General features: G+C 42.4%; 1 protein-coding gene across 1 annotated transcript in view; it reads left to right on the forward strand.

The window, feature by feature from the left end:
- Positions 1 to 10,415, forward strand: part of LOC133350331 (serine/threonine-protein phosphatase 6 regulatory ankyrin repeat subunit A-like) — a 63,833-nt gene extending 53,418 nt beyond the window's left edge. Inside the window, exons 13-14 of the mRNA XM_061564569.1 lie at positions 4,101 to 4,217; positions 7,821 to 10,415. Coding sequence (XP_061420553.1) covers positions 4,101 to 4,217; positions 7,821 to 8,476 — 773 coding nt within the window. The 3' untranslated portion in view covers positions 8,477 to 10,415. The remainder of the gene's footprint in view (positions 1 to 4,100; positions 4,218 to 7,820) is intronic.
- Positions 10,416 to 17,520: the final 7,105 nt, after the last annotated feature.

Raw genomic sequence — 17,520 nt, forward strand, 5'->3', positions numbered from 1 at the left:
TAGTGTCCGTTGCCATTGCTCGCTTGAGCATGGAGAGTGTTGACTTCAGCGGCTTGACTTGAATGCATGGAAGACTTTAGAAGGAAAGTGGACGCACGTTTTGAACACGCCCAGCCTAATAAAAGATTTGGCCGTCCTTTGTCGCGCGTGAACTGCGCTCCACCCGTGCCACCGGCTCCTGTTACTTTGTCCTGCCACGTCGCGCCCCCCACACATCGCTTGGAGCTCAGCTTCGTCGTAGCTTCGTCGTAGCTGGTGCGCGCAGGCGAGCGCACGTGCGCACGGCGCCCCGCCATAAATTCGATTTCCCATCCGTGCCGCGGCGCAGGCAAAGCTGTGATTATTGTGCACGGTCAGGATTGCCGATAACGTTAAATCACGTGACGTGCGCGGAAAGTTAGAGCGGCCGATGTTGGAGGCGCTCGCTGTTATTTATGACAGCGGGGACCCGCTGCCTTTGTGCCGCGTGCGCCGCGTCTCGTTTGCGCGTTGATGCGAGGCCGCTCTGTGCCCGCTTCTCAGAGCCCCGGTAGCAGTGGCCACTGCGTCGCATGATCACAGAGGGTGGCTTTTATTTTTTTCTCCGAGTAGGCAGTGACACAGAACCAGTCCATTCAAAGACCGTAATTCTAACGTGCACGTACATGTAGAAGTTATGTTTTTTTTTCATCAATCCACTGCTGTATGAGGGCTTCCCCATTCCATTTTGGTCATGGGAATTTTAAACCATATTTTACCACGCTGTATCTACGTACACTAATTATACATGCAGTTATGTATGAAAATATAAATACGTGTAAATATGTCATCATTATCACCAGCCATAATCTATGCACTGTTGGATGAAATCATTACCATCCCTCATAGTCTCTTAATGCCACAATCCATCTCGGCGGCAATTTACTCGGTTGTGTTCCCTCCTTGCGGCTGCCATCATCGCTCCATCTCCGTGGCGGCCTATGAGGAGTTAAAGACTTGCATTTATCGGGCGCTTAAATGCCTCGGCATCTCAATATAGCGCGCCGCGCTATAAACTGTCTCCGTAGCGAGCGCACTGACCATTGTTGTAAAAAGGATCTCAAACGAAAATCGTGGGAGAAACCATTATTTATGTTCTTCATTGCCGGTAACTTTTTTGTGACAAAAGCAACAACATATGGATGCTATGACCGCTGAATTCTGACTCATCGTAACCATGTTGCATTTCTACAGACATTCTAGTTTTCGCTCACACTCGAAATTACTCAAGAAATTGGAAACAAGAACCCAAAGTTGAACTGTTCTGAAGAAAATAAAAAAACGCTTTATACTCAGGGAGGTTTATTTTGTGAATACAGAATTTATGCAGTATTCCCTCGTTATTCGCGAGGGATACGTTCTGGAGATACTCGTGAATAGAACATTTCACGGATAATGATATTGGCCTACGAAAACTTGTCTTTTTAATGAATTCCCGTAAATAAATGCATCCGCTATTAAATACATGAAATTATCATAACGCAAAAACTATTAAATTGGCAATAATAAACATAAAGTTAATATGAAAGTATTAAATAATAGTTTAGAAATGAACTTACCTTAGATTATGATGATGCTGCGCAGTAGCATCATCACTTTATGTCATCACTTTCTCTCTCTCTTTCTCGATGCAGTCGTGTAGAGTTCCAGATGCCATTCGTGGATAGCCAAATTTGCGGATATCAAGTTTGTGAAAAACGAGGCAATACTGTGAAGCAGAATATATTGATTGGAGTGGTGGTGCAAGTGGTTAGTCCACTGTGCTATGAACTCGCCCACCCGAGTTCAATTCCCTTTGGTGATTGGGAGACCTCCACACACTTTCACGGCGTGAAGATGGCCTTCAGCCAGCAGTGGATTGACAAAGGGCTGTGAATTAGAATATGTATATTGCTGTATCGACTGTAAAAAAAACACATGCGGGCTATATAAATGCTGTACAGCACAGCAAAAATATATAGCGATGCGTTGTGACAGATGAGTCTGGGTGGCTTTGGGAACTTGATGCAGCGTGTCGGTGTATGGAGCCAACTCGCTGCAGGCTTGGGGGTGTTAAGTCCTCAAGGCACACACACAAATAGTTCCATCTCACCAGAATGTTAGTTTCAGCCTGGCCACTGACAACAGAGTGCTGCTGGACGGAGGCCTCCTCATTTGCCTCGTCACTCTTGGGGGTTGTTTGACCATAGTTCACCAAGCTGGTCACATGCGTGGTTGGTGAATGGGGCTTCAGATATCGCTCACCACTGATGTTATCCATTGGTCAGGAATCAAATTCGGGTTATCCGTAGGGTTCATAGTGCAGTATAAGCATCAATATGATGATACCATTATAATCTGACCCCCAAGTCAACTCTGTGTCTTCCATATTTATCTCTATATATACACAAAACTTTTTTTCACTGTGTCATTTTAATCTCTGTGCTCTGAAAATGTATTAAGTGCACCCCAGAGACAAAGCACTGTTGTGTTCATTTCTGAAAACTTAAACATAGAGCAGATCACTTTTATTTGGCCAAGAACAGCTCTGGTTATACACCATGAATGGCTCAAGTCTTTCACCCTATTGTACTCTCAGAGTTCAGTGCAGTGTGTAAACTAATGAAAATAGTTTTAATTTTGAGGACCTCATTTCAAAATAATTGAGTGTCACCATAAGTGACCGTGCTGACGCGAAGCTTGCTGCACGTGACAGCGCCAGAGAGGCGACAGGTTTGTTTTTCGCATGGACACCCTAAGGGCCTGTGAATACATTATGTGAGATGTCCTGGCTTAATTCTCAAACATGACTCGTACCCTCTCTGAGCCACCCAGCTGACCTACCCCATATTCTCTCCTTCTGCTGTGTGCAGAAGAAACAACAATGTCCAACTACACAATGCTTTGCTGCTGCTGTCAATGAAATAGACAGAAGCAGAGAGACATAATAATACTTTCATGAAGATATATAGATACGTATACACACACATTTCGGAGCAGTGTATCGAGAATGTGAGGTGTCAGAACATCGTAAATCTTTCCTCCGCACCCTCACACTTTCGTTGTCGTGAACAAAGAGATGAAAATTGGCGCATTGCGAGCAAGGCATGGGATTGCATCCGGTGAATCTTCGGTGACTCTGCCGGAATGGGAACGGAAATTGCAACGAGCTCAGTGCGCCTACAGAGTGTCGCTCACCCCAGCTGATGGATGGCACTCTAAATGACACTGTGAATAAAGGCGGCGTCGATTCAGTTCTAACCTTCCGAGGCTCCCTTTGCTAAGTCTCGGGTTTTCGCAGTGCCACTGTATAAAACGTGATTGGGATAAAATATTGTATGCAGGACTTTAGGCACCTTGTCACATAACAAGGTAATGTGACTGAATTCCAACACTTAATTTGGAGCATATATCAGCGCGGATTTTTTTTTTTACTTCTCAACGAGCTGACACACATTCAAATTGAATTTAGTTTTAGTCGGCAGTGGAGCAGTGAGACCTTGGTCACGTACACTCGTGTGCGCTATAGGTTGATAATTAATTAAGCCCTCAAATTGTTGGCGATGCCAAATTCATCTCTTCCTTATTGACACTTATTTGTGAGAATTAAAAATATGGACTTGCGTTTATCGGCATTAACAATTATTTTACACCATGTCATTTTATTAAGTAAACGTAAATTTCGCTTTGACTTCGTAATTTGAGCCAAATGGAAACGTTATGGTAAATGTAACACCATGCATGGCGTTCCGTTATTGATTTTTTTACACATATCATCTGCTGTGGTATCTTATTTTGTATGAGGAAGGTATTAAGGAAGAACATGTGAAAATATTACAATACTGGTTTCACCAATGTTTAATGTTGATAGGTCACCGATAGGATTGAAAGATCTCAATATTTGGAGTCACTAGTCTCTTTGAGGATATATTTCTTGAAATAATATTACTTCAGGAAGCATAATATCAATTTCCTCAAATATTCCAGTTGGCAGAAACTTACAGACATCTTATGTAAAAAATCACAAGTGTGTTCTTTACCTTAATGAACGTGTTATTGTATAAGTCCATAGTGTAGTGTTGATCGTGGTTGTGTGTGCTCAGGAGCTGACGTGAAGATGCGAGACAGCCAAGGCCTGACTGCATTTGACTACATCCACGACCATGCTGAGTGGATTGAGAGCCGTCTCTTCACAGACGAGACTGTTACTTGGCTCAAAGGTACCGCTATCAAGTTTATGAAATAAAAATTCTGAACATGTTTTATTTCAAAGATCAGCAGGAGGGTTGTTATGAAGTTGCGGAGCTAGCAAAAACATGAAATACTTTTGTCTTGTTTTCTGAACTGTTTTAGCTTCCATACCTCTCACACCTCTCAGTCAATTACTATTTTGTTTTATTGTGTTCAGTCGCAATGATTATTGTTACGCTTGTTTACCCAGTAAAGCCTTGCTGAGTCGCAGGATTCATTTTCAGGAGGGTCCTGCAAAGTTTTTCGCTGTCGAGGGCAATGTTGCTCCCAAATGAGTAATTTGCAGTTCATTTTTCAGCTTTGAAATGTTTGGCCAATGCCGGGTTTCACCGTATGTATTTAGCTATGGGAGGAAACAGAAGCAGAGCCTGCAAACTCCACACAGAGAGGCTCCCGAGTCAGGAATTATTGCTGTGAGATACAAGCATAACCACTACGCCAAGATGCCATGCAATATAATAATTCTCATTATTTGTCGTCAACAGCCCACAATCTACCATGTGCTTGAAAACTAATGACCTAAAACTTTCAGTGGCACATCCTGAAAAGGGATTACATTTTTTATAGTGTGTGTGTGTGTGTGCGGACACGTGTGAATGTCAAGCGTGCATGTTCATCGGTGCTCATTAGCATTCGTGTAGTCAAAACCGTAAATCACATTTCACTTCATCTCACACGCACCTTCAGCTGGATGAGCAATGTGGAGCCTATTGGGGTGCAGAGAACACGGTTGAATTTTCGTACTGCTGGTTCGACCGGCACCACTCGGTTGGGGCAGCGTAGTCCAATGCGAGACACTGACAGGGGCAATTGTTTGTGTAATTTTCCCAATGGTGGACAACTTGAAAGGATCCCAACACATTTAAACGGCTGTATAATTGCACTGCCATTGCCAAACAAATGTTGCCACTATTCTGAGAAAGTGTCGGTATATTGCATAAATACTGTGCCCTTGTTTTTGCAGTCAGCACACGATTCTCTTGGACATCATTAGGTCATTTAAATACTGTCTACTTCCTTACAATGGCAAGCGTTCCTTAATGAGGTCAAGTGCTTTTTAAGCGAGCACCTATTAAGGATGACACTGCATACGATGCAGTGGCATAACCATACTTTGACACTTTTGATTTCCCTAGTGCCGATGTTGACATTCCGCATCAGGTACTATTTTTGTAGCTGAAACAACCTAGGGTAGGCCCAGGTCAGGCTTAAGAACCAGTTGTCAATGATGGTATGAATGGCCAGAAATCAAGCAAAGGTCATGGGATTCACAGGGCATCACGCAAATCACTGCGCCACTCCTTCAGACATGCATGCACACACACACTCAGACATACCCAGAACAGCATTGAAGGGTGCGGGCCAAAAATCTTAATTTAATTTTATCAGCAGGAAACAACCTCATTTCAAGTGTTATGGCTTATTTTTAAAGCTACTTATTTTCGCTCAGTTTTACTGCATATTAAAATGTACGATTGTGTGTGTGTTTTTTTTTACCCCACGGCAGAAGGTCATGTTGTTTTGTTCAAGCTGAGCCGAGTCATAACATCTCTCAGTACAATTTCTGTTCGTGGAAAAGTGCCATCACCATCTGTCTGCTGAGTGAAATGGCAGGGCTATTGCCTGGCGTCACCGGGCCAGGCAGGCCACCGGGGCGGTCCTGCACGTTAGATAATCAGCGCCGAAGCCCTCTGCAGGGAGTCGTTAGTTCTGACTGTAGATCACTGAGTGGCAGGCAGCGACCCCGGTGACCTCGCCCCTCGTCGGCACAATCGCTTGTGTACTTGCAGGTGGCATTGCTTCAAATTTTCAGATGAATTAACATAAATATCAGGCTAATGTCAACGATTGCTTTCTGGACAGTTGAGTCTTTGTGCACTCATTGCAACTTAGCGAAATGTAGTCGATTAGCATTTACAAAGAGATAATTTAGTAATGGTGAGTAATCCGCCAATTCAGCCACGACTTGAGCACGCAGTGACCTCGCCTTACAAGCAGTGCTCACATGTTGATTTCAACCTCACAATTCAGCAGACGCTTCATTTCATGTGATGATGCTCCTCCCGGCAATGGATTTCATATCAAGAATGTAGACAGTTCTTTGCTATTTATTGGCTAAAAGATTTCCAAACAGATAAAATGTCGTAATGGACAAAGTATATCTTTGCATCTGTTGACTGCGAATTATAATCACTCCATCATAGTCAAAAGTGAATCAATTAGCACACAACAATAATAATAAAAGTTCGGCACATGTTAAAAAAAAAGATTTATTTTATCACGAATTTGGCGAGTTAGCCTAGTTTATGAGCCAAACTAAAGTGCTCTTACAAGACAAGGGTGATATGAACCTTATGGCGGTACCCCGGGGTATCATAGTGACCCCGGCTCTCGCATAATGTCCGTGATGCAGTCACTGTTAGTCTGTTGATGGTCGACGATGCGGCGATCGACTCATCTCGACGAGCTGTACACGATGCACCGCTACGGTGCGTACCGCGAGCGTTCAGGGTTTCAGAGCAATCGTCCTCGCTGCGTTTCGACATCGCGGAGTAGCACTGATTGCAGGACTGATTGGTACCCCAGTCGCGGAGTTAAGTACACCCCTGGAAAAAAATAGTGTCCCAGAAATTAAATATTGTATTGCTTCGGCCAGTTTGTATCATTTTGTACCCCGGGGTCCCGCTATGATAATCATATGTCGCATTGATCGATGCAGTCATGTCCAGCATGGTAAATTAAATTCCATGTCAATTTTAATCATTCCAAACATAATGTTCCTGTTATGGTGGGTTTTCTCGTCAATTACCGATTTGATTATCATTTCAAACACCATTCTTGAATTTAGATTGTTTCAATATACAGTACTTTCACGGAAAAATTTCTAATTTTTTTCTGCTCATCAATTGAGAGCACTATGAAATGATTGTGCTTGCTTGCCAGAACTATAGCCTGCAAAGGTGTTCGTGCTTTCAAATCAAAATAATGCAATGTTATTGAGGAATTGTTGAGTTGTAATTGTGGTTTAACTTGCTTTGTAACTGGAGATTCGGTGTTACAAAGGCGTTGTTCTTCAGGTGTCTCACATGGCCCTTAAAACCAGTGAACACTGCTCAGACAAGGCATGAAGATGTTAAAGCGAGGATAAATCCAGTGAACACTGCCTAGACCAGGTATTAAGATGTTAAAGCGAGGATAAAAGCAGTGAATACTGCCCAAACAAAGCATGCAGATGTTAAAGCGAGGATAAACACAGTGAACACTGCCCAGACAAGGCATGAAGATGGTAAAGCGAGGATAAACACAGTGAACACTGGATATAAAATTATCCATCAGTCAATTATGAATGAAATGGGAAGTTGGATTTCAGCCAAAATTAACTATATGGTACAGGTAGTGGAAACAAAGTTGGTGGGTGATGTATGGTGCTGGCCATATTACAATCTCATGTGCCGTGCTGGTCCTAATACATTCTGACGAAGAGAATTGCCTTGACAGTCAGTGCTGGTTGATTAAGGAATCATTGTCTCTTTTTTTTGCTGTGCGTGTTTGTGTTGTGTGATTGTATGCAGCATATGAGCTGAAACAAGGCAGAGATCTCATCAAAAGCATAACCAGAAAATTACAAGTACGAAAGCGAAGTGTGCAGAGCAGTGGCGTCCTTCACAGCCAACTGTCGAAGACCTTTGGAGACTCAGTGTCCTCCTGGATCAAGTCAATGCCACCGCTGTGCTTCGGGTCTGGTCTCCAGGCCGTGCTGGCCGAGGAAGTTCCACGCAACCTTTCGTTGCGCCCAGAGCAAGCGGCAAAACGCAGCCTCGGCCATCACATCGACAATACTGCTGTTGCTGTACAGCCAACCGCGAACTTGATGATGCACTGCAGCAGAGAGGCCACTTTAAGATTAAATCCTCAGAGCAAATTTTCTCATCTGCACCGCCAGAAAGACCTTCAATCTGAACTGCAAAGCGACGGAAATGTGGGCCGTGAACCCAGGAAGCACGGCATCCTCGCAGGCCAGTGTTCTCATTACCTCTGTGGCAGTGTTGCACCTGCGGGGTCAGGAGGTCGTACCGTCCAGGAGATTCTGACAACCGCCTTGGCAGAACTAAATGGGGGCGATGTTGTCGCGACACCCAGGCCCACGATTGCCCTGCCTTACACAGAGCTCCCCGGAATGCTGCCTCGTGAGCCAATTTGCCAAAGAAAACAAAACCTGCATTGCTGAATGCGCAAATGAGGCCCTTGCAGCCTGGCTTTATGTCCCACATTAGCATTTGATGCTATGACATGAGACTTGTTTACACCACAAGGCTGCCACATTAAACACACATTTGTATTTTACAATAGATTACTTGAATAAATGGTTCATTAAGTTAACAAGCAAATGAATAGCAATAGGAATGCAATATCATGAGTAAATGAAAAACTATGTATGTCAGGAAATAGATAAAACAATTAAAATAAACAGGCCAAGGCAGAGCCAATGCTGGCTGTGTTAATGATGCTGGCATCAGTTCTTAATATCTGCATTTACTTTAATTTTCAAGGAAGTGAATATGCAATATGTATCTGTAATTGAAGATGACAATATAGTTGTGTGTGCTGATGATGAACCGGCTGCATTAATGTAGGTCAATGCTCATGCCTATTGATTGTGCATGTCTCGTATACATCTTTGTACCCTATAGTGAGCATTTAAAAAAAATCCACACATTCTTTCCCCTGAAACCTGTGAAATGAGGCACCGGGGCTGTGTTTGAGAATTTTAATGACTGTTTAAAACGTAGGCTTTCGAATTGTAAATGTTGTGGGTTTACTCTCCAACACACCGGTGTGCTGAACTAGTAATGAATTGCATGTTCTGTTTACGTGACAACCCTTACTAATTGGCTGTGTCGGGTGGTTCCGGGTTTAACGACACCAAAAAAACTATTATTGATTATTTTAATGACTACAGTCTTAAAAATTTCATTGGAGGTCATCACAATTAATGGATTTTTTTATTTTAAAAAATCTGAGATATAATTGACGTGTGAACGACATGACATTTCACCCGGATAGATTTGGGTATTTTTAAAAATAAAATACACCGTAAAGAAATGCATCCATATGTGGACCTCAAAATAACACGTAAAAAAAATTGTTTAAACAGTTCACTATATACGTTTTTCTTTTAAGTTAACGCAGATATTATTGCTTAGTCTATTATGCATGTCCAATGGAATGTAAAATGATCTGCGTTGAACGTGTTTATTTTTGTCAAAGATTGTTTTCATCTCAATCCTATGATTCAGTATAACCGAGGCAAATTAATAAAACGATTATGCAAACAGCAGTGTGCAATCATTTTCCTAGGAACATCTAAATGCGTATATCCAGCACAGATAGGAGTTAAGAACATCAAGTAATATAGCAGTTTCAAAGGGTCAGGGCACTTTGGCAACATTCAAATTTACTCCCGTGGTGTCAGCTGGAGTGGTTTTCTAAAGCGTGATATCTCACGCAAGGAGCAATGCCTTAAAGACTGTGCAAAAAAACTCATCTGCATTCACCGTGCTTTATGCATGTATGTTGAACTTCTTTCGTGCCGCACGGACCGTACCGTGCTAATCGGATGTGCGTGATGAGTCTTTCTAAGGCCTCGTCTTTCCTCTCCCAGGCTCTGTGTCTCGAGTTCTTTGCAAAATGCCTCCGGCCTCCGTTTGCTCATCAGCACTGCGTGTGCGTGTGTGCCCACACCGTGTGTGAATCGAGATGGGTTTACAGTCGGGTGTGAGAGATTACAGAAAAGCTCTATTCCTGAGATAAGGCAGTGCATTGGACTTCGCCGGTTGCAGTTGTGCTGCTAAGCCCCGGCTTTTGTTAGATAATGCGTCTGGCAGCATCTAAATTTGGATGAAAGCTGTCTTTCCATTAAACTATGACTGTGTGCGGCAATTTTCAGGAAACTGGTAAAAGAGTTACGCTGACAGACGAGAAGTATATTTGCACATCGTTTACATATTTTACAGATATATAGGGAGCTGAATAACCTGTCGCGCTGGCTGTCCACCCATGGCAGATCACCTTGAAGGTCAGTTTACAGACCTACAGTGCCTCAAACGATCAGGGTCCAAGTGATTTGCAAGACCTTTGCCCCTGCTGCTGCTGCTGCCTCCGCTCCGCTCCTTTCTAACCTGGCGTTGAGTTTTCATTTCATGTTGCCTAAGCCGATAATTCTCATCGGAGTTCAATTATCATTTTGTTTTTTGTGTACATTTTGTGAAATGCGCTGTTTTATATATATATATAAGTTAATACATTGATTATTTGAAGATGCTCAAATACTCTCTGTCAGGCGTGTCGGTATTGAAAGATTAATAATCTCGGCTACATATGCAAAAGCTACAGCACCCATGGGTCTTCCATCTGAAATGGTTCAAATGTGTTCGCATTTAAAATATTCAACCTTGGTTTAAAACATGCTAAATAAGTGGTAATTTATACTTTTCCAATACTTCCAAGACAGATTGCTACTGACAGTCAATCTTTTTCAACATTTGTGTGTTGTAATTTAAATATTGCATACATAAAAGTTAAGTAATAACATTTAACACAGTTGGAAAGCTTCATTTTGTGCAGGGCATGGATAATTTAAGCTAAACTGTTACAGAAGTAAGAGGTGATTTTCTCTCTGCCCTTAACTTTGCAGTTATGCACTGTTGATTGGCTTCTGTGTGACGTTAAGACAGAGCTGTACGACAATCAATCAATCCTTTTACTACAGAGCATGTTTAAAGCATGAGGCCAATGCATATTGATGTCCTGTTTATTGACTCACTTTCATTCGGTGGCAGTTTTACTCACAAAATTGTCTGTCAACGCATATACTCTATATAAAACAAATTATGAGAATCTAATTGCGACAAATAACATTGTGCTATGAGAGAGCAGCTATTTAAGATAATTATAAACAATTTCTGTAGTCGCGAGTGCTTTGTGATGTATCAGTAGTATGCAGGATCTTCCAGATGAGTAGTCCATCCCCAATGTATGTACGTTGAACTTCTTTCGCACCGTACGTAGCCCACCGTGCTAATTGGAGGTGCGGGTATATTGTGGAGCTCTTCATTTAAGAGGCCCTCTCTTGTCGCTATTTTCTCTTCTTGCCCCTCTTCACTGGAATAAACTCACCCCTCCACATGAAACAAGTCACATTCGCGCACTCGTTTCCACTCCCCACTCAAAACTCACACTTGTTGTGACGTAGCCCACCCCACGACCCCTTAATCTCCCCCTCACAATCACCACCGTTCATTTTCCCCTCTTCGTATTCTCATTACATGGCTTTCACTCATTGCCCATTCATTCAATCCATCTGTAGAGGACCATTCATCATCGTTTACTGCCATCAATTTCGCTTTCACCAAATTCACGCATCACAGATTTGCCCATTGCTTCCTCTCATCTACTTCGTTCACCTCATCTCCACCATTACCTTCATGCACGTTGCACCGTTGTTAATTCCTCGTAAAGCGTCTTGGTTAGGGCGTTATATTAATTACTTTAAGATAAGATGAAATAATTCTTTTCAGGTGCTGTTCCACAAAACCTATGCTGTAGCTCACATTTTTTTGTTCTTTTTGACGTTGGTTGGCACAGACGCACCATGAATCATATGCAAATGCCTCATATGCAAATGAGCCATACATGCCTCAATTAGACCGCTGTGGCTGACATTGCTTCGGAACTTATTCTTCAAGATTTGGAACCGTCACCTCGAACAGATCATAAAATACCGCGCATCCAGACTGATACAAAACCAATGATGCCCCCTCCAGCCTTGACGGACTGTCGGAGGCAAGTGCCGTCGGCCGGCACCTTTGAAAACCGGCACGGCACACGAGGGGGCAGGTGGCCGGCACGACGCCCGGCCGCCCTTGACACGAACATACTGACTTGGATGCACCCACAGCGCTCTGCACACACGCACTCGCAGAACGAACGTCACAAATTACAAAAAGCAGGTCACGTGATGTAGGAGATTATACTCTTAGGTTTTTTCGGTAAAGTCACGTAGGTAAAAATAAATAATAAAAAGAAAATAATAAAATGATAGAAATAATAATAGAAATAAAGTAAAAAAAATATATATTATTTCTATCATTTTATTATTTACTTATTTTTTTTCTACGTGACTTTACCGAAAAAACCTAAGAGTATGAATCCTTGCAGTCACGAAAGCTTCAAATCTAGAATATAGGAGATTGTTTATTTCATTACGTTGTGGTGCGCATAGAACTGCACTTTCATTTCCCCAAATTTCAATATATTCCTTGTTACACAACCAGTTATTGTGCTTTTCCACACAGCAAAGCAAACCCCTATATGAACTTTTAAGCTGTAAAGAAAACAGGGCAGTAAAAAGGCGTTATAGCCGTAAGGGGTTTACAACAACTACAGCTTTGCCTCAAAAGATTTACAGAAGCTGCTTTAAAATTTTCACACCATTTTCTGAAATGTTTAGTTTCTGTGTTTTGGCCAAGTAAAATATATGGCCATCTAATAACAATAAACCTGTTTACAGCCCCACTGGGTTCAATCGCAGCAGGGGGGGGGGGGGCTGTTTTATTTTGTTTCCACGATCCATTTTCAGTTGAAGCCTAGCCCTATTTCATAATTTTATTTCCATATTCTACCAAGTATGCAGAGGTTGCCCGGTGTCATTCTTCGATCTTCTGCCACAGCAGTTGAAACAATAGGCAAGGTTTATTAAATGCAACCACCCCTCTTTGCACCCAGCAGTATAAATGTGCATAACCATATTTAGTCTATCGGCATGGTCATATGTGGTGGGGCAAAGTATGGGTAGTGCCACCTCTTCCCAAGAGGGAGAACCTTCTGCCAGAATTGGTGTGAGCAAATGAATGCTGGGCAGCACATTTTTTTTTACCTTTTATGCCACCGAGTAATGGTGATAAAGGACAATGTCATGGCGTCAGACACAGTTCAACGATTGTTAACATTTGAAGTTCATGCAATTTTAATTTTCCACCCGATAAATACCGACAGGGTTAAAGGTGGTTTGTTTATGGCGACTAGTGGAGGTGCTTTTACCACGTTATACATCGACAGTGACAGCAGACGGCCCTTGCAAACCAATGTTTGCCACTCGGGCATGCATTTCAGCCGCACGGTTGTTGTGCACTGCGCACATTAACAAACACATTATCTGGGCACGTTATCCCTGTGTGACATTTAAGTTCGCTTTATTGCAAGATGGGAGATCAGTCCAACGATCGGCAAGCCCCGCATGTGGTGGGTGGGGTAAGGTGTGGTGGCTACTTGCAACCTATTCCGAGACGCCTGGCCAGCGTGGAAGATTAGGCCAAATACCCTGCAAAGGGGGCTCTCTAGCGCTCCCTCTGGCGGGGACCCTTCCAGCAGGAGTGGCACAATCAAACAGTTGCAGGGCTGTATCCTTTACTGAAAGGGCATGGTAACCTGGGAGATGTCCCACTCTCTCCTCTGCCCACTCCTGTTACAGAATCATAATTGTGTTGTTGGAATCAGTGGATTTGTGATAATTGCAAGTGACACTGAGAAAATAATTTGTATATGATATATAAAATATGCTCTGACTCTTGTAGGTATAATATTTGTTTTAATGCCAGTAGTACTGTACTTTACAGTCCCGATTATGGGATTACAGTATTAACTTTTCATAAATCCTGAGGGGGGGGGGGTACATTGTATACCTCATTCAAATTTAAGAGCATGCACCGCAATTGAATTGCAATATATATTTGATTAATTTTCGCCATTTGCATAATAGGTTAAATATATTTAGCAATGGATTTAATGAAATGTTTTCCCTATTAACAATACTGTATGGAGGTAAATTACCCTGCCAAAATATAATTGATGAAAGAAAAACAAAATTCTTACCCTTCACAATTCTGTTTTCCAATTAAATTTTCATCACACATCGTATGTCTATGAATTGAAACAACAGTTACACCAATTAAGTAATTTTAGTTTTTGAATTAAAAGACTCGTCTCTGCCCTTAAAATATATGGAAGCGTCAGTGTATTATTTCAAAATAGCTTTAACCTAAAATAAATACAGTGTGGAATTAGAAGATGCAGTGCTGGATGATGATAATAAAATAGACTTTAAAACAATAGCACTCGAAGAGGATGATACCTTGTAATGTACCCTAAGCAGCACAGCAAACTCCACACCACCTTGGTCGGCCACTTAGTTCCACAGATAAAGAAGGCAACGTGGCGGCGCACGTGGGCTGTGTGCGGTGAAGTTGGTCACGGATGGGCTTTGTATCACGGCGTTTCTCATCGGGTGGTAAGAAATACAAACGGCGAGGCGGCCCGCCTTGGCACAGACACCGTCTGGCATCTATCCAGAGACAATTATTCATTCAACTTTGGACAGTTGTAATGTCGCACGAGTGCTCCTGTGATTTGTCACGGGCTGTCCAGACGCCGGTGGTGTTTACGGAATTTCGTTTTTTTTTAGCTGGACTATGAGGAAGGGATAATGGAGAGAGGGAGGGTTCTCCATTGGCAAAGCTTATGGCTTGCAGGAGGTCCTGTGTCTGTGCGAGGTCCAACGAGTGAAGCACATGGTTGGTCGACCTCATCCAGTCGTTGCTTTAGCAATACTGAAGTGAAGACAAATATATATCGGGCTCCATTGGTGATTACTGTTGACAACTCTAAAATATCTTCTTGGTTCTTTGGGTAAAGTCACCGAAAGAACCAAGAAGATGAATCCCTGCAGTCACGAAAGCTTTAAATCGAAACTCTAAAATAATGCTGAGGACAGAGCTAAAGTGCAAATTTCTTAAAATCCCTGCCCCTGTCCACCCAGTAGTGTAGAGTATTTGGCTGCTATAAATGTACCGTGGTTAGTCACTTCGTTATTGCCACGTCGCTTCTGAAAACTAGCTATAGAGCTCAGTGGGCCTCACCTGGTAAAATGAAAGTCGTTTGATCGTTAGTACTTAAGATTCTTCAAAAATGGTACAAACATTTATAATAATAATAAAAGTACGACCTGATTTGCATCGCCTAAACCCACACTCGCATTGCTGACAGCAAAACCCGTCCTTTCTCGTATCCGTCGCCTCTCAACCTTCACTTCCACCTGCCCTGCACACGAACTACTTTGCTTTGGGCATAAATAAATGTACTGCAGAGTACAATACTTTATTAACGAACGGTATTTTGGTGACTTTTATTTACGTCGTTTCGATATTAGTCACACCTTTCGGGAACGTGCATCCCCGACGTAAAATAGTAAACCGGGTATTGCTCTATGGCAGGGGTCCTCAAACTACGGCCCGCGGGCCACATGCGGCCCGCTGAGGACATTTATCCGGCCCATGGTCACTAATTGGGCTGAGCTTGTGAGCACTAATTGGGCTGAGCTTGTGAGCACTAATTGGGCTGCGCTGGTGAGCACTAATTGGGCTGCGCTGGTGAGCACTCATTGAGCTGCGGCGGTGGGCACTGATTGAGCTGCGGCGGTGGGCACTCATTGTGCCCACCGCACTGCGATCTGTGAACAAAACTGCAGGTGTAATTAACTTTTTAATGGCACCCGCACCAGTGTGAGCCTGGGGTAAAAGCGGAGTTCCCCCAATCAGACTGCATTGATGGGCAGTGCAGTCTGTATGTCTCTGTGTGGGCAAAGTTATTGCTGGTATATTGTTTTTGTAGCGCTGTATATATATTGGTATTTTACTAATAGCAATTTTGACTCCCTAGGAAACAATGATGTCAAGAAAGAGAAAAATTTACTCGGAGTGCAGGATATTTAAATAACAGTGGACTTATGATTACTTTTTCATGCAGTACAAGGAAAGAGCTGTGTGTCTGATATGCCAGAATATACTGTCTGTGTTCAAAGAATACAATTTACGTCGACACTATGAAACTCAACATAAAGATATATATGATTGTTTGGTAGGAGAAGTGAGAAAAGATAAAATATTAAAACTGAAAAATACATTAACAACTCAGCAAAATACTTTTGTAAAGCAGAAGCAGCTAAATATTTCATCACTGCAAGCAAGTTTTCAAGTTGCTAGCTAATAGCGTGCACTGGCAGACCATTCGTGGAGGGAGAATTTGTTAAAGAATGCCTTCTTTCTGTTGCCAAAGAGATGTGTCCAGAGAAGGCCGATTTATTTAGTACAGTGAGTCTTTCAGGACCTACAATTACACGGAGGATTGAAGAAATGGGAGACAATTTGCATCGGCATTTGCAAAACTCCACAAAAAAAACTTTCCTATTTTTCCTTGGCACTCGACGAAAGCAATGATGTTCGTGATTCTGCACAACTTCCAATTTTTATTCGTGGGACGAATGACTATTTCAAAGTCACAGAAGAGCTTGCTGCACTGCAAAGCATCAAAGGAACAACTACAGGAGAGGATATCTATGAAAAGGTTTGCCAAACTGTGAATGGTTTGGAGCTGAACTGGGCTAAACTAGCCAGCGTGACAACTGATGGTGCTCCTAGCATGGTGGGGTCTAAGAAATGAGTAATTGCTCGCATTAACCAAGAGATGGATAAACATAACCATTCTCATCCAATAGCCATACACTGCCTCATCCACCAACAAGCGCTGTGTAGTAAATCACTGAAGTGGGACTCTGTTATGAAAATTGTGGTATCTTGTGTTAACTTCATTAGAGCTCATGCACTAAACCACAGACAATTTCGGGAATTTCTGTCTGAGCTAAATGTTGACTATGAAGATGTTCTGTACCACACAGAAGTCCGTTGGCTGAGTCGAGGGAGAGTTTTGAAACGTTTCTATGACTTACTTCCACAGATTACAGCTTTTCTGCTTTCAAAAAACAAAGAAGTACCAGAGCTCAATGATGGCACCTTGCCTTTCTGACAGATGTAACAGAGCTACTCAACAGTTTTAATGTGAAAACTTCAAGGAAAGGGGAAGCTCATCTGTGATATGCAATCACATGTCAAAGCATTTGAAGTAAAATTAGGCCTCTCATCAAACAAGTGAAGGAGGAAAACTTCTGCCATCTCCCCACAACTCAAAATCTATTAGCGGAAAAACCATTGGTTGCATTCCCAAACAAAACATGTGTGGATTCACTGGAAAAATTGCAAAAGGAGTTCCAATTTAGATTTAAAGAGCTTCATCTCCATGAACAGGAAATACAGCTTTTCCGTAACCCATTTTCTATTGACATTGAAAATGTGGATACAATTTACCAAATGGAACTGGCTGAAC

Source organism: Lethenteron reissneri, chromosome 33 (genome assembly GCF_015708825.2).
Source record: "Lethenteron reissneri isolate LAM-NWPU_2019-01 chromosome 33, ASM1570882v1, whole genome shotgun sequence".
Classification (NCBI taxonomy): domain Eukaryota; kingdom Metazoa; phylum Chordata; class Hyperoartia; order Petromyzontiformes; family Petromyzontidae; genus Lethenteron; species Lethenteron reissneri.